We start from the raw sequence: 17,700 nt of genomic DNA on the forward strand, positions 1-17,700 counted from the left end.
GGCTGGGGCACCCTCCGAGTAGAAGCAGGGAGCTGGGCAGAGCTCCATGGGGCAGGGGCAGAGTTTGCTGAGGTGGCGAGGATGGCAGCAACGGGTCAGGGCGGGGACAGGTCAGGGTCGGGGCAGGTCATGGCAGGAGTCAGGGTGGTGGCAGGTAGGGTGGGGCCAGCATCAGGGCAGGCCCGGCTGAGGGCGAAGGCAGGTCGCTGACCGAGACCTGGGTGGGCGTCAGCGAGGCCATGGACACAGGCCGTCACGTGGGCCGGGAACAGAACCACGGCTTGAATGTCATACAGGAGGCTGAGCCCCGAGAAGGCAGTGGCTTCGGAGCCAGGCCAGCGTCAGGCCCCCCAGTGGCACCACGTGTATGGAAGTGACACCTGTGCAGGTGTGGACACACAATTTGATCACAAAAGTCGGCGTCTCTCACTAACTGCAGCTCTGTGCCGGGCTCTCTGCCGAGTGCTCTGTGTGAATCGCCTCTTTCAGTGCGCACAGCTGCCCGGCGTGTAGGGACTTTTGCTGTCCCCTTTGCACAAGGGGACAGCAGTGGCGTGGCGCCAGCACACACAGGCGGACACACACAGGTGCGCAGTCCCACGCGACTGCGACCCATGCCGTGCCGCTCCCTGCTCCATGTGCGCTGCCATGTTCTGCCTCGACTCCCGAGGACCTGCCGCCCTGGCAGCCCTTCCTGGCCCTGGACAGCGCACCGGCCCTTCCTCCTCCGAGCCGCGCACGCCCCTAGGTCCTCGCGCGCAACGGCAGTGAGCGCCGTGTGCGTGAGCGCAGGGCCAGGCCTTGCTCGTGCTGGCTCACTCCGGGCACAGGCTGGTGCCTAACAGACACTCGTGAGCGGAGCCGAATGTGCCTCCACCCCACCTGCCCACCCACACACGCCCTGTCCCCAGCGTCACTGTGTTCTCAGGCCTGGGAAGGGACTTTGAATCTCAGGGCCCGGACTCAGGAGGGCAGGGAGCTGTCGGTGCTGATCACCCCCACCGTGGGCCCCGGCACCCTCCACACCCCTGCAGGTCTGGGGCCCTGCCGCTTCAGAGCCTGGCTGGGGCCAGGAGCCTCTGGCAAGACTGGGTCCCTGTCCCCACGTCCTGCCTCCTGGCTACCAGGAACCCCTCCTCCCCCACCCATGGCCTTGCCTGAGCTCTGCACCTTGTGGTATAAGCCTCACTCTCTGGGGACCTGCCACATCCACCCTCCCGCCCACCCCACAGACAGCCCTGCCCCCAGGACACAAGCATATCTCCTTAAAGCAGGGGACAAGTGACAGCAGACGGGTGTCCCGTGGGCAATTCTGCACCAACCAGGCTTGAGGAGAATGACCAGCTCCTGCTCAAAGCCAGAGAAGAGAAGATCGCAGGGAGAACAAGCAGGGTTTGGGGCTATCGTGGCCCGTTTGCAGGACGGAGGACGAACACAGAACATAAAACACAAACGCAGAACACAAAGAAAAACGCAGACACACAGACAGTTGGCTTGAGTAATAATACACTGGGTCCATTTTATTTTTATACTCTAAAAAATTAAAGTTAGTTTCTTGTACGTAACCACCCAGGCATTGCAGCAATGGCCATAAATTCCGGAACAGCCTTAGGGAAGCAGATATCCCCTGGCTCAATGTTTCCAGGTGGTTGCTTTAGGTACTACGCATAGATAAAGGACCAAGATTAGCAAGGATGGGCAAGGTGAGCCACGGGGCATTTCTCATCCCCAGTTTCTCTTAGGGTGACCCCCTAAGATCTTCGGCTGAACCCCCGGCGGCTGTGCCTGGCTTAGGTCGCCCCTCCCTTGAGGGGTCCTACCCGTCATTGACTAACCAGCCATCTTATGGGGTGTATGCGGCAATCACAGGAACAATATGTTTATCGTGTGGCCTCCAGACCCCCAATGCCGTGGGGCGGGGCCGCTCTTGCTACTCGCAGCTCAGGTCCTTTGTTATGCCTCTAGGCAACACCTATGTTTATCACAGGGAGTCTGTCTGGAACACATTACTTTCAAACACTCTGGGCAGAACATGTACATTACTCACTAACTTTAATTCTTAAACTAGGAAAATATGTGTCAGTCCCCTACAGGGCCAGTACTTGAACACTGTGCCCTGTAGCCCTGCAGCCCGGGGACTGGGAGGCCCCCCATGCAGCCTCCTCTCACCTCCAGCCTCTGCTTGTCCCCCCAGTTCAAGTGCTGTGGAAGCAACAGCTCAGCCGACTGGCAGCACAGCACCTACATCCTGTCGAGGGAGGCCGAGGACCGCCGGGTGCCCGACAGCTGCTGCAAGACGGTGGTGGCACGCTGTGGCCAGCGGGCCCACCCCTCCAACATCTACAAGGTGGAGGTGAGCGCCCAAGCTCAAGCTGGGGCAGGAGAGGGCCCCGCCTGGCGGTTCAGGAGCCCCTGGGAAGGCCGGGCCAGGCAGATGGATGTGGGCAAGCAGAACACACTTAGTCCTTGCCATGACACCACAGTGCCCAGGGCCTTCCGGGGTCTCTACAAAGCCCTGGGGACAAGCAGCTCCTACTGGGAGATTCTAGGACACTGGGCATGCCCCCTGGGCCCACACCAGAAGTCTGTGATCAAGTCAAAGGCTGGTCCGGGCTGGATATGGCTGACAGGCAGCCCTCCCCACCATTCCCCTCCTGCTCCGGGCATGGCCGTGTAACCTGCCGTTCTCTTTCAGGGAGGCTGCATCACCAAGCTAGAGCAGTTCCTGGCTGACCACCTGCTACTCATGGGGGCAGTGGGCATCGGGGTGGCCTGTCTGCAGGTGAGTTGGAGTGGGGGGATTAGGAGAAGGGGTCGTGAGGAAGAGCTCAGAACCTCTCTCCCATTGGCAGAGACCTCACATAACTGGGCTGAAATAACTGGCCCTTTGCTCACCCCGGCCCTATTCTGCCCTCTTCTCTCCCCTTCCCTTTGCAAACAAGGCTGAATCCCATGGTCAGTCTCTTCCCCAGAGAACATGAAGGAAAATGCCCGGGGGACAGCTTGAACTTGTGAGGAACAGGGACCTGGGAGGAGTATGCGTGTGGGCTCAGGTATGTGCATGCACCCTGTGTGTGTGCACGTGGGAGCGTGTGCTCAGCTGCTGTGGCGTGCGTGGGTCCATGAGTGTCTGCATGCCTCTGGGGCTGTGTGGTTGGGCCACGCACATATATGTGTTTAGGGGTGCTTGTTAGTGTGTGTGCATGTACCTGCACTCATTCCTTCCTCTGTGTGTGTGTGTGTGTGTGTGTGTGTGTACAGTCATTCAGCCAACTGTGGATCAAAAATATTAGGAAAAAAATAGATGACTGCATCTGTAAACACATACAGACATTTTTCCTTATTATCCCCTGATATAACACAGCATCAAGTTATTTACATCGCACTTACATGGCATTAGGTACTATGCGTAACCTAGAGATGACAACGTGAACAGGAGGTTGTGCACAGATGTCAGCAAATGCCACGGTATTTCACATGAGGGACTCGAGCCCGTGTGGGTTTTGATATCCAGGACGGCTATACGCATGCGCTCCCTGAGGATGAGCAGTGCCCTGGCTCCCGTGTCTCCCTTCCACCCCCCACCCAGCGCCATGCAGGAGGTCGGCCTCACTCTCCCAGAGTGCTCCAGTCCAGGGTCACGGCAGGGCAGCCAGGAGGGGCTCCTCCTCGGCTGGGGCAGATCCAGCCGCCCTCACAGGCACGCCTGCTTCCACCCCGCAGGGGCTGGGCGAGGGCTGCCGTTCTGGAGGCTGCTCCACAGCCCTTCCCAGCCTTCCCAGCCCTTCCCACCCCAGGGCTCTGAGCTCTGTCCAGGCTTCGGCCTCAGAAGACCTGGGTCCTATCCTGGCTTTGCTCCTGTGTGACCTCGAGCTACTTAACCTCCCTGTGCCTCAGCTACTTCATATGCACAATGTGGGCAACTTCCCCAGCCTCATAAGGTCTACATAAGAATGAGGTGATACGTGTGACCCACTTACAGTGCCTGGCACACAGGAAGGCCTCTGTAAGTGGAAGCTGCCTTTATCCAGCTATCTGCAGACTCCAGAGGTTTGCAGCTACTTCCTCGCATTGGGTCCCCACGACAGCCTGAGCCCCAGGCCAGACAGGTGCTCTCCCATTTACAAATCAGACAGGTGACTTACCCAGGGTCTCATGCCCTGAACTGGCGCCCAGGTCTCCTGGCTTTGGGCCTTTTCTTTCCCACACTTCCCACCTTGACGAAGAGGTCTGTGGGAAAGAGAAGCAGGGGGCGGCAGCTGGCTCAGAGGCACTTGCAGTATAGGGTCCCTTCGGCTCACCGTGCTGCCTACCCACAGTGTCTGTGGCCTGGAGGAGCCAGCTAGAGTGCCTAGCCTCTGGAGAGAGAGCCATCTTGGTCCTGCCACCTATGAGCTGTGTGTTACCTAGGGCCAGTGATTTCATCTCTGAGCTTCAGTTTCTCGTTTGTAAAATGAGGCTAATTATAATTCATTTGGTGGCTGTGAAAAGCAATATACATGCAATATACATTAGCAATATACATGCAAATCCCTTGGCTCTTTGCTGAGCAGACAGCACATGTTCAATAAATGACACCCATCATTTTTATCATTTCTACGTGGGCACATTGTCTCTCAAAAAAAAATCTCACTTGTTCACTGGCCAGGCCAACCTTCTCCCCTTCACTCTCACTCCCCTGCAGGGCCAGGGAGCCCCCGGCAGCCTTAGCATCCCCCTTTGCACTGCCCCAAGGCAGGCCTTTTGTCCCAGAGGAGTTTCACTGGGACCTGGGGAAGGGCTGCTCTGTCTCCTGTGCCTGGCTCAGCTGAGGTTTCCAGAAACCTGTCACTCAGGTGTTGAGGGGCTGCTCTGGAGGGACACCGACTGGGCCTGGGCCACTCTGTCCATTTCTTCTTGACTTCTCTGGCCTCAAGAGCCTGTAGAATGTGCAGACGGGCAGTGGACTGAGGCAGGGAGTGGGGCTGCGAATGCCCCAAGCCTAAGGTCAATAGAACAGTCCTGCTGTGCAAGTCTGAGGTGGAGGAGGCCAGGTCGCCGGGCAGTGTACCTGCAGGCCACGACACCTCTGCCCACTCACAACCCCCACCGTGACCCTCTCTGTTCCGCCATGGCCCGCAGGAATGGCTCCTGCTGGATCTCAGCCCCTTGCTGCCTTTTCTCCCCCGCGGGCCACTGAGCCAGCCCTGCCAGGCCTCGGGTTAGAGCGCCCTCTGCCGGCCACCGCCCGAGCACTGCAGGTGGGCCGAAGCTTTGAGAAAGTCTGGTCCCAGGCCTCTCCCCCCAGCTCAGAGTCATCTTCCAGCCGGTGCAGACACCAGGCACATGCCTCTCCCACATACCCAGCCTGGCATCCTGAAGACCCCCAAGGTTCGGGAGATACCAGCCCAAGATTGGGTCATAATATTCCCTGGTCCCCAGAAACCGGAAGACATCTTGCTTGGGAGTTAGAGCACCTGGATTCTAAACATAGCTCCACCTCATGCTGTGTGACCTCAGGAAAGTCACATTCCCTCTCTGAGCCCGTAGTTTCTTACCTGCAAAATGGAGGGATTGGATTCTTTTGAGCCCGTGTTAAGCAGCAGCATCCTCTTATCAATGGAAATCTCCCATAGAGAGACGCATAGAAGGTGAGCAGTGAATGGGAGCAGGGGTAAGCCCAGTGTGACAGCCTCCCTCACTGCCCTCTGTGGCCCTGAGCTACCCTTGGAGTTTCTGATACAGTTTGGAAAGTGTGGGCCCACCGCACCTCCCAAGAACCTTCTGGTTCTAACGTTCTGTCAGTTTTTGGTAAGCTTTCCACCTCAGTGACCAAATTATTTTGAGATTAATGTCCTGCAACATTGTAGAATGTTAAAGCAGATGGTTTGTGAACACTCTGAAAACTAAGAAGGAAATCCAACGAGCATAACAAGCCCTGATCTCGGCCGGGTATTTGGCAATGGCCCCTCACTGCCGCGGAGACGCGTGGGCCAGGCACTGGGCGTGGGTGAGAGGAAGCGTGGCAGCCGGGGGACCATGGACCATGCTGTTGCAGGGAGATGGGAGGGCTAATGTCAGCCTGGTGAAAGGTCTCTAGGGGGGCTGCAGCCTTCAGCCTCAGCCCTGTCTCCTCCAAGTTGGGTGACCTCAGTGGAGACCCAGGTAGCATGCTAGTCCCCTCTGACAATGGCCACACCTGCAGGGCTGGCTGGTCTGCTGAATGATAAAGCCAGCATTGAGAAAAGACTTGGGGGGTGGGGAAGATGTGCTGGAATGAAGAGTGAACAGAGCTGAGTCCATGCGTTGGAGCTTTGTAGTGTTTTGTATGTAAGACGATGACACAGGGCCGTACATCTGCCCGAGTTATGTGGCAGGGTGCTGCCCACGGAGATGCAGCCTGGGCCTGCACGGGTAGAAATCATGGTCCCGGGTGGTCCAGACCTCCACAGAGCCTCCAGGGCAGTGGTCCTCACCCTTGGCTGCCATCGAGACCCCCTGATGAGCCTTGAAACTGCCCCAGGCGGAGGCCGAAAGCCCAACAGTTCCGGCACCCAGACGTCAGTGCCTGTGGACAGCTCCTGGGGATCCCACGGTGCGGCCGACGCAGAGGGCGTGGCAAGGGGCACGTGGGCCTGGAAGTCGAAGGTGAGGGGTCAGGAGATGCGGGAAGACAGCACCGTCACCATCTGGGAACACCCAGGCAGTCACGTGGGGCAGGGAGGGGACTTTTCCTGAGAGGTTCCATAGGACACAGAACCGTAGGTGGAATTTACAAGGAGACAGGTTCGAGAACTTTTCCACGATTAGAACTGTTAAACAGCAGTCCTTGCAGAGGGACTAAGCTCTCTGCAGCTGCAGGTTTGGGCCGAGGCTGGGGGCTGGCAGGGATGAGAAGGGAGGCCCCTCCACGCCGAGGTCCTGCATTCTGGGGGTGCTCCTGTTCTTTCAGCAGGGCCCCACGGGCTCCTCCGCTCACGACACTGGAGGCAGTTTCAGACCTGGACAGGATCAGCAGAGTCCTGAGGGACTGGGGTACCCCCAGATCATAGACGCGTACACGTGGAAGGGCCTTACAGACTGCGGGGCCAGTGCCGGCAGTCCAGCTGCACATTAGGATCAGGTTTCCGCATTGCCATTGCCCAGGCCCCATCTGCACAGGTTCTGGCTCCAACCGCCTGGGCCGAGCCTGTGCAGAGCCTGTGCATGGGTATTTTTTAACCCCCCCCCCCAGGTGATTCTAATGTGTGTTCAGGTTGCAAACGCCTGCGCCCATCATACTCATACACATCTAAGGACGCCAAGCCCTGCTGGAACGGACACACGCCACTGGCAGGGCTGCCCAGCACCCCAACTCATGGGTCTCTTTCCTCTGCACCGGCTTCTCTTCTTGTGGGGGGCTCTGGAGGCACTCCACTTTGAGGGAACTTTAGGAGCTAATTTCTAGAATATTGTGGCTGGGCAATGTTTTACTAAAAATGTCACAGTGGCCCAGCTCTCTTTTTCTGCAGCCTGCCTTACACAAAGCAGGCCTCCGCCCAGGACACCTGCAGGGGAGGAGGAGAGGCACCTGCAGGGGAGGCGAAGGGGCACTCGCTGTGTCCACGTGGCCGCAGAGCCGCGGCACACCAGGCACTGTGCCAGTGCTGGGCCCCGCCTCGGGCAGGGCCCCGTCCTTTCTCCCAAGGAGTTGCGCTTGAGAGAAGGGGACGGACGAGTACACGGGCTGCCACGGTCCAGTCCTCCATGCTGTGTTAGCGTGCGCCCTGGGGTTTGAGGAGTAAACACTGGAGGCCTTAACCAGTCAGGAGAGGTCAGGGAAGGCTTCCTGGTGGAAGTGACATGTAATTAAGCCCAGAAGGAGGTTGACAGGAAGTGACAAGAGGGAGGAAAGAGCCAGACTGAGGGCACGGCATGCGCAAAGTCCTGGCCGGTGGACAGAGAGTGGGGTCTTTATCCTGAGGGCCCTTGGGAGCCACAGCCAGGCCTCTCAAAGGCTCAGGGTGCTGGAGGGCTGGGTGCTGTGCTGTTGGTCCTTGTCATTCTAGTTTTTAAGAATCTCACCAGGGAAGGCCCTGGACCAGTATATAAACTGGAGGCTTTCCTATTGATGAAGAGGAGTTTAAGGCTCAGAGAGGGCTATAACTGTACCCAAGGTCACACAGCCCGTTGGTGCAAGCCCCAAAGAGAACCTAACCCACTACCACCCATACATTCTCCCATTGTAAGATGGAAACATGGTTTAGAACACAGAAAACTCACAAGATGGTCAAGATTGGGATCTGCAAGTCACTAACAGGGAAACCAAGCTCCCAGAACCTCCCTGGCGCTTCCTTCATGCTGCCTGATGACAATCAGGTGCTGACTTAGAAACCTCATAAGAAGCTGAATGCATGACAGCCTCCCTGTTAAAAATGTCCCACGTATGGCCAAGTGCCACGCCCAGGCAGCTACGAGCAGAGAGCACCACGCGGGCTGGGCCCAGAGCCTGCCCTGGCCTGCTGCCGTCTCCAGCTCCTGCAGCTAACTTGTCCTGTGTTGTCTCTGCTCACCCTGCTGGCTGATTCGAGCCATCCATTCCGGTTTCTCAGCGTCCTCTGTCAGGAGGGAGATGCCGCTCACTCAGGGGCATGGTGGTTAACATCCTTTAGCCGCCACGTGACTCAGGTGGGCTGTGTGCGTGTGGATACACGTTGATGAGGGCATCCTTTACCCCTTTGCATGATTTAGGGTGCAGTTTGTGCATGTGATTGCATGTGTACGTGTGCACAGATGGCCCACACCCTCCACCTGTACTGTGCCTCTCCCGGGAGGCACCTGGGAACACACACACGTCTTGCAAAAGTGTGTCCACTGAGGAGCCTCCAGCCCTCCCCGGCATGAGATGTACACCGTAGGAGATATGGACGGAGCCTGCCGCACCGATCTGTGCTGGGCCAACATCTCCCTCTAGCCTCCCCCTTAGCACAGATCAGAAAGATCCAGATGAGCCCACAGGAGAATGATCAAGCCATGAGGTGGGGACAGGGAAGAGGGTGGATGGCTGTGACAGCCACCTGCTCACAGCTATGGGAGACAGGCAACCTTCTGAGCCACCTGTCAGCCTGTGCCCTGAGGCCCCAAGACAGACTACATTGCCCTTAGCACCCAGTGTGAACGCTGAAAGCAGTGTCCGTGCTCCCCACTGTCCTCCAGCTTGGGTGGGATGGAGAGGTGGAGGAGGGGAAGAAGACGGGCTGCCCCTCTGCTACCTCCTTCAGCTAGCCTTGCAGAGAAAGACAAGGCGGGGGCCAGCCCACACGCATCTCCAGCCTGTCCTCCGCCCACTGGCTAGAGCTCCATGTGCATCCGATTGGCCCCAGCAAGGTCAGGTCTCAGCACCTATGGGAAGAGTTTCCTGCACTTAGAGAAATCTGCCTTCACCCCGGGTGCCACGGGACAGCCATGGGCTGCCCTATCCCAGAGCCTCTCTCCTGTGGACAGAATTGAGATGCAGTGACATGCCATCATCATCATTAGGATCATGATGACAGTCATGGGGCTCCTTGCCCTCAATATGTCCTTAGGTGGGAGGACTGAGAGAAAGAGGAGGAGGAAGGTGGAGGTGGGCCTGTGAAGAGCAAGGTGGGAGAATAAAGGCCCTTGCATTGTGGAAACGGGACAAGTGAGATGGGGGTGATTTTCCCAAACCCGCACTTGCCGGGACGTGCCCTTCTTGTCCAGCTAGTGGGTGCCGATGGAGGGGCTGGCCGGCAGGGCTCCTAGGGCCTGGCTTGGTGCTGCATTGTGTGTTGACTTACAGGAGGGGCTGGAGACGGCTCCAGGCGCTCCTCCCAGCGCCTCAGCTTCCCCAGTGGTTTCTGTGCATCGCCAGAGAAGGGACAAGGGACCTGAGTTGTGCTCTGGAGTCTGAGAGCAGCAAGATGCAGGCAGGCTCTTTCCTAGAGACCAGGACTGCTGCAGACGGTTCTGACGAGGGAGTGGAAATATTACCACTCAGGATCTGATTAAATTAGGCGGGACCAGCAGCCTGGCCCGGGAGCTTGCTAGGAATACAGACTCTCAGGCTCCCCGGGCCTGCAGAGTTGTAACCTGCCATCTCGTGAGGCTCCGAGGTGATCTGTGCTCATTAAAGTGTGAAAGACACTGCTCTGGGATAGTGGCACTCTGTGTGGTCCCCTCACACCCCACCCTCACCCAGGAGCTGGTCAGAAAGCTGAGCTCTCAGGCCCCACCCCAGCCTCTGGGCACTGCCCTTTGCCCAGCCCCAGGGTGGCCTGTGCATGCCAGCGTGAGCGGTCAGGGGGTCCTGACTTCTCTTTGCTCCTCTGCTCTCTCCCCTGGCAGATCTGCGGGATGGTTCTCACCTGCTGCCTGCACCGGAGGCTCCAGCAGTATCTTTACTGATGGCGACCCCACCCGACTGCCCCTGGCAAGGGCAGGTGCCCACATGCTGATCTGCTAGGACTGCAGAGTTAGTACCAGCTCTGCTAGGGCCACAGGCGCCCTTCCTCTGTGCCCTGCCCCCGCAAGTCCACCAAGTGCCTGAGACCACCGCTCCTGCTGCCCCCGACACAGGGCCCTCGCCGCACCTCCACTGCTGAGCCCTCCCGCCGGGCCCTGGGCAGGGGAGCAATCCTGCCACAGGACGGCCAGAGGCCCTCACCAGGCACGGGGTGCCCGTGGGCTCTGGGAGGGAGAGAACTGGGCTCTCTGCTCCCTCCCAGCTCCAGAACCCGGAACAGCGGGCTGCAAACCTGGCTCCCTATAGGCCCCTTACATTCTGCGTTTGAGTCCTCTAGTGGCCCTCAGAAGCCTCAGCTTGCTGTCCCCTCTGGGAAAGGTGTGAGCTGGCGCAGGTGGGGCTGGCTCTTCCCTCGGAGACCTGCGCACTCCCCGCACTGCCTGGAGAATGGTGTCCTGCGGGGCCTGGGAGGGGAGGCATAGGCTGATGGAGCAGCCAGGGCAGGACGGAGGGGGTGGGGAGAGGATGATGGCACCAGCACCCGCTGCACCAGGAGCAGAGCCCGCACCCTGCCCAGCCGCCTTCCCAGGAGAAGTCCCCCTGGGAGGCCACGGCCCCAGGCCCCAGCCTCTAGTAACATGCCCTCAGGGTTCTCCCATTCCGGCGCCTGATTTTTAGGAATGCCAGGTGTTAAAACTATCTTCAGCTCTTAATATTGGTGGATGTAAAACTCCTCTCCTAGGGACAAAACCACAGGCCCTGCAGAGTCGGGGTGCTGAGGAGGAAAGGCTCTGAGCAGAGGGCACTCTGCCTGAACCTCACTTTTCCGAGGGCTCCCTCCCCTGACCACAAGGCCACCACCGTGTTGCTTTCCGGGGGCCGCACTCTGCTTCCCTTGCCACCTGTCCCACAGTGGACACAGTCCCTTCCTTTTGTTCTCTCTTGCGTCACAGAATTAGGCAACGAATTTTCAGGAAGGACTTTCCCAAGTACTAAAGGATAACAGAAAATCCTAGGAAATACAGCCATACATGCCCGTGGTTTTCCGAAGAATGCGTATCAGTTCTTACGACAACCATGGGACCCTTCCCCCAGAGTGGCTGTTACAAGTGGGCAGCTCGTGACACAAGAGCCCCACACCCTCCTCTGCGCCTCTCAGGCCCTACAGTGCCCCCAGAGGGGACCCTCTTACTTCCCCATGGGGAGGGATGGCACCTTTCTCTGCTGAGGCCAGAGAGCGCACCTCGCCTCCCCATGTGACCAGGCTTGCAGTGGCTGGCCCAGCTCCTGCTGACCTGGGCCAGTCCTGAGGGAGGGGCATTCTCTCTCCCATCACAGGACTGACCTGAAGGTCACTCACTGCTGTCACCAACATAGCCCTGACGTGCCTCCCCAGCGTACAGAGTGGGGCCTGAGAAAGGGTCAGGGTGCTGGGCTGCAGCTGTTCTTCCCGCCAGGCACCGGCCAGCACCAGTGGGCAGGGGATGCTGTGGCCTTAGCTGTCTGTGGGGACAGGCAGGTGCTCACTGCATAGCCTTGTCACCGAGGGCAGGCCCAGGAGAGCCTGAGCCATCCACCCTGACCCCATGCGTGCGTCAGGCCAGCCTGGCGGGGGGCAGGATCAGCTGTGGTTCCTGCACTTGCCACCGTCCGTCCCAGACCGCCACTGGAGGGGTGGCCGGCCCAAGCTGCAGAACGTGGTAGAAATCCCAGAGCTGCTTGGAAATACCTCTGGCCTCCTCGTTCGTGCTAGCGGCCCGGGAGATGAGCTGGGTGAGAGGCAAGGGAGGCCGCGGACGGCAGCTCTGCCTGGCAGTGCACAGAGCGGGCTCCGGAGCGGCGCCCAGCGGGCTGTGCCTGGACAGTGCCTCCCAGGTCCCTGCTTGGAGGCTGTCACAGTCTTGAGTGCCTTTGGAGAGAGAGAAGGACGTGCCCGTGGAACGTCACCGTCAGCCCTGTGTGGGCAGAGGGCCTTGCACGCCGGGGCTTGGGAAGAAGCCTCAGGTGCCGGGATCCCCTGGGCTGCGGCCAGGGAGGCTGCGTCTCCCTGAACACAGCACAGCGCCTTCCCCAGCCACAGGGGCACACACAGAGAGAACGGCACGTGCCCTGGTGCCCTGGGCAATGTGTGTTGGGGGGAGGCAGGGGAGAAGCTGGGCCTCGGTGAGGGATGAATGTTGGTGCTTCTCTTCCCCGCCCTGCCTGCAGTGCGCTGGCCCCAGGAGCCCACAGGCGTGGCCACCGAGGGGTGTCCAGGGGGTCACTTGTGTTTACCGAGGGCCCGCTACGCACTTAGAATGTGCTCGTCACCGTAAATACGCTGCCTTGCATTGCCCCCATGAGAGGGTGTTGTCTCTCCCATTTCACAGGTGAGGAAGTTCAGGCTCAGCCAAGGTAAGAGACTGCCCGTCGGTAGTGACGGCTGTTGTCTTGCAACCCCAGCCAGGAGCGGGGGCCAAAAGAACGCTGGGCTGGGACCCCCTGTCCTCAGCATCCCTCAGCCTCCTCCTCTGTGACGAGCCATCAGGCTGCCATTCAGGGACAGTGTCCCTGGGGGGCTTGCCACACAGCAGCAGCTGGGCGCCCCTCCCTATGGGACAGAGTCCTGAGTCCCGGCCCGGCGCGCTGGCCCGCACGTGTGCTGGGCCTCCCGGTGGGGGCTGGCAGCAGGCGGGAGCCTGAGGGGACAATGCTGGCCCCAGAGTGAGCAGGGACTGCCCAGCCCTGGGAGCCTTCACACGGGGTGTGGAGCCTCATGCCCCATCGGGGGCTGAGAAATCCTCAGGTCACACCCACTCCCAGAGCCGCCCTGGGCAGGGGCCGCCCTCGGTGGTGATGGTGACCTCCTCCCCCGGGTGGAGCACCCACTGGGGCTGGGTGCCTGGGGCTGGGCGGGGGGGCACTGTGTGATTTCTGCCTTGCAGAGCTCACCCTACGCACGGTCATAGGCAGGTAGATCCACAAGGGCCCCGCATGGCCCCGGGTGTAAGGCAGGTCATTGTGATGTGCCCCAGGGCCCTCCTGCCCTCTGCCGCGCTAGGCCCCTTTCCAGAGTTTGGAGTCGGGGGAGTGAAAATGGAACCGGAACAGTCGCTGTCATCACTGGCCACCCTGGGCCTGCGCAAGGGAAGGGCTTGGCTGCCTCCGGGCAAAGTCAGTCTTCCCCTCACCGCTGGGTGGCACTCACGTCCCCAAGGATGCGGAGACCAAGTGTCTAAACCAGTGTCTCTCACACTTGAGCATCAGAATCATGGGGGGGGGGCTTCTCGAAACAGGTTGCCCCCCCAGAGCTTCTAATCAGGAGCGGCAGAGCCAATAACGAGATGACTCGAACTGCTAACAAGTTCTACAGGTGACACCGCTGCTGCCCGCGCAGGAACCACAGCGCGAGAGCCACTGCTTCCCACCACGCTGCGAAGGACACTGCCACCTTCCTTTATGTGCCGCAGCCCTCGGGGATCACAAGTCCCGCAGGTCATCCAGCTGAGTTCCACCCGCAGCAGCCGAGCCCGTCCCCACTCATGCACTGAGTGGTGAGGCGCGCCACCATGTCAGTCACAGCCAGCCAGGAAGCGCCCGCCCTGCCCGATGGCCTGTGGCCCTGGCCAGGAGGCCGGTGCCTGGGCCCCTCCTGGAAGCCAGCACATACACGCCCCAGCCCCCTTTCCCACCCGTCTGCGTGCCTGGGAAAGCCCAGCACCTGGCTGCCCGTCGCAGCACCGCTCCCAGCCCCGTGCCCCATGCCTCCACACCCTCGATCCTCCCCTGCAAGGCCACGTGGCACTCCAGGCAGCCCAGGGTTAGTGAGGCTGCATGGGCTCCTGGGACCAGCTGGCCCTCGCTGTGGGCATCACAGCATCCTAGACACAGAGAAGATGCTTTAACCCGCTGTGTATAGAGAAGTTGCTCTCGTTGTAATCACACCCTCTCCTGAGCCCATCTCAGGCAAGGCCAGCCTGAGTGCCGGGGCATGACAATAAAGGAATTGCACCTAGGCCTGCCTTCCGTTGAGTTTTTTCTCTGCAAGGAGATCCCCGACCTACATACAGTTCACCAAATGTGTTGCGACCCACTGCTACAGCCTGAGGCCACTGTTAGTCGTGGCTCTCCCACGAGCAAACCCACTGGCCACATGGATCCGGGTCCTGCTCACTGTTCTTTTGTCAGTTCTCATCATTTATTTGTGTGACGTGACCGCTCTCTCCTGCTCACAGGTGTCACTAGCTCCTGGCGGCAAGCACGACTGGGCTCATACACGTGGGCTTGAACCGCCTTCCTCCGAAAGCAGACCGCCTGGTCGTTAGTTGGCGCTTTCATACGCTTGCCCTGACTCCCAGCCGCCTCCGGTGACGAGCCTGCGGCGTGTTCTCGCCGCTGCGCCCTCCGCCGGGCAGCCTCGGGGCAGGAGCAAGGGGCTCCCTCTGGCTGAGCTGCTACCTGGACCCGCAGAACATCCCACTCCAGAGTGAGAGGCTTCCCCACCTTGGGCCAGCTATTTCTTCTCCTCCGGACACTTCTCATCTCAGTGCAGAGACAAACCTGCTGAAGGCACCAGGTTGCCGGCGCAGAGCTATAGGGAAGTATTAGACATATTTTGTCTTTTATGACAGAAAACTCTCATTCTCTTTAATTCACTATTCTGTCCAGAAGACTTGCTCGAGGTGGGGCGGGAGCCTGCAGAGTACCTGGGTCAGCTGGGCTCAGGGGGACTCCAAGACAGGACAGGGGTGGTCTGGGAGGCAGTGGAGAACTGAATCACACCTGGTGTGAACCCAGAGCCCTGCTGTGCGAGCAGACTGGTCACCTGAGGAAGTCCCCAGGCGGGGACCCACTTTGCAGGGGAGCCTGCCGGCCCCTGCCCGCTCTCTTGCAGCTCTGTGGCGTCTTTGACGAGGTTCCGGCGTTCACTGGAAGGTCACAGCTTCGGCCCTCTGCTCTCTGGGTGTTGGACAGGGGAAGGGCCCAGTGTAGGGCACGTTCGCAGTCACGCGTCCCATTGGATCGGGATGTCCGCTCACCTCCACCATCACTATGTGTGTGTGGACGTGTGCACTCACCAGCACACAAACGCACCGAGGGGGACAAGTGCCACTCCAAGCCCTTCCCTGCTGCAAACAGGCAGCGCTGTGGGTGGTTTGCAGCTGCTCCTAACTAGCCCGGCAGCGGCAGGGCCTTGTCGGCCGGCAGGCAACACGGAGCTGCCGCTGAAGCGGTTCCCTGGGCGAATGCTGGCTGGCCTGTCAGCCCTGCCGGCTGGGCTGTCCTTGCTGCCTCAGGGTGGGCTGCTTCGAGCTGGGACCCGGCTCTCTCCAAGACTGAAGAGAGAGAGGCTTCCAGGGGGAGGGGAGGATGCAGGGCCAAGAGCCCCTAATTTCTTCTTTTTTGGTTTGGTTTTTTGTTTTTGAGACAGGGTCTCGCTCTGTCGCCTGGGCTAGAGTGCAGTGGTGTCAGCCTAGCTCACAGCAACCTCAGACTCCTGGGTTCAAGCCATCTTCCTGCCTCAGCCTCCCGAGTAGCTGGGACTACAGGCATGCGCCACCATGCCCGGCTAATATTTTTCTATATATTTTTAGTTGACGAGCTAATTTCCTTTCTATTTTTAGTAGAGACAGGGTCTCACTCTTGCTCAGGCTGCTCTCGAACTCCTGACCTCAAACAATCCACTAGCCTCGGCCTCCCAGAGTGCTAGGAATACAGGCCTGAGCCACCACGCCAGGCCTACTACCTTGTTTTTCTTTTTCTGATTTCCTATTGTTCTCCATGTCTTTGTTTTGGAGACAGAGCCTAGGCTAAAGTGCCGTGGTATCAACCTAGCTCACAGCAACCTCAGACTCCTGGGCTCAAGCCATCCTCCTGCCTCAGCCTCCCAAAGTGCTGGGACCACAGGCATGTGCCACTACATCTGGCCCTATTTTCTTCTTAAACGCAAACACACGAGAACCCCTGCTCCCTGTCCCCCCTGCTCCTGCCTCTAGTGAAACCCTATCTGGCAGTGACTTGGCAGGAGGGAGAGGACGCTGCCAGGGCACCCGGGGGGAGCCTTTGCATCAGCCCAGGGCAGAGCAGGGCAGGAGTGAAGCTGGAACCCAGCCCTTTCCATAGCAAGAGACAACGTCAATGCCTTAGGCCAGAAAGCCAGCCAGAGCCGAGGTTTAACGTTCCCATGACAGGGGTGAGGAACAACATCCACGGGACTTCAGGAACATTGAGAGTAGCTCACTTATCCCTAATTCTACTCTGGAGAACCCAAAGTGGGAACCAGAGATCAAACCCAAGGTGTTCTCCCTGCGTTGCCAATGGGTGAAGAAGGCTGACCCCCCGGAAGCGGGCCCTGCACAAGAGAAAGAAACGTATTGAGAAAGACAGGTGCTCCTCGACTTGACAGGGCTGCATCTCCATAAACATGTCATAAGTTGAAATATGAAGTTGAAAATTTAATCCACCTAACCCACCGAACCTCGTAGCTTAGCCTCGCCTACCCTACGTGCTCAGAATGCTCACATTAGCCTACAGTTGAGCAAAATCACCTAACGCAAAGCATATTTCTTAACAAAGTGTTGACTATCTCGGTGACTTATTGAACACTGTACTGAAAGTGAAGACCAGAATGGTCATATGGGCAAAGAATGGCCTACTGAATGCGTATCACTTCTGCACTATCACAGAGTCGAGGAACTGTTAAGTTGGAGCATGCGGTGTTGAGGGCCGTCTGCACTGGTATTCGGACGCCCTGGGGAAGAGGTGTGGTGGGGGAGGGAGGCAAAGCACGAGAGATCCCTGGCATCGCTGACTTACGGAACACGGGCTGCAGCCGGCCTTGCCCGCATGCGGGACCAGCCTGCTCTGGACACTGGGCTAGGCTCATTTCCAGAACTCCAGAACCAAAAGAAGAATGTCTGGGTGACAGGTACCAGACTGTCCACAGACCCCTCTTCTACCAGTGTGCCTCTCTCCTCTGCACTCAGGACACCCAGGGACACGGGGCGGTGGCCAGGTCTGCCCCAGCCAGCTCTCAGCTACCTGGGGTCCCCGGAGCCACACGGGGAAGTTCAAGTGGGCAGCCTCAATCGGGAGGGCTCAGCTCAGGCTGCCCTGTGGGGTGCTGGAATTCCTTTTGTTGGCTTAAGGAGACCAGAGCTGCGAGAGCAGCTGTCATTAAACTCAGCAAAAACGAGATGGCTAAATCAATAGCCTCCCAATCTCTGCTGAACGTGTTAAGAAGGGACCATCGCAATGCCAATATTTTTGTGTCCAAA

The 17,700-nt window shown here is 59.0% G+C and overlaps 1 protein-coding gene across 3 annotated transcripts in view; it reads left to right on the plus strand.

The window, feature by feature from the left end:
• Positions 1-11,157, plus strand: part of TSPAN11 (tetraspanin 11) — a 66,612-nt gene extending 55,455 nt beyond the window's left edge. For 2 of the 3 annotated variants that reach the window (XM_076007759.1, XM_020287704.2), the window contains 3 exons: positions 2,195-2,353; positions 2,696-2,782; positions 10,327-11,157. In XM_076007759.1, coding sequence (XP_075863874.1) covers positions 2,195-2,353; positions 2,696-2,782; positions 10,327-10,386 — 306 coding nt within the window. In that variant the 3' untranslated portion in view covers positions 10,387-11,157. Of the gene's footprint in view, positions 1-2,194; positions 2,354-2,695; positions 2,783-2,942; positions 3,345-10,326 lie in introns of those variants that run through there. The other variant, XM_020287705.2, reaches the window with a different exon arrangement.
• The last annotated feature ends 6,543 nt before the right edge of the window (positions 11,158-17,700 follow it).

Source organism: Microcebus murinus, chromosome 10 (genome assembly GCF_040939455.1).
Source record: "Microcebus murinus isolate Inina chromosome 10, M.murinus_Inina_mat1.0, whole genome shotgun sequence".
Lineage (NCBI taxonomy): Eukaryota > Metazoa > Chordata > Mammalia > Primates > Cheirogaleidae > Microcebus > Microcebus murinus.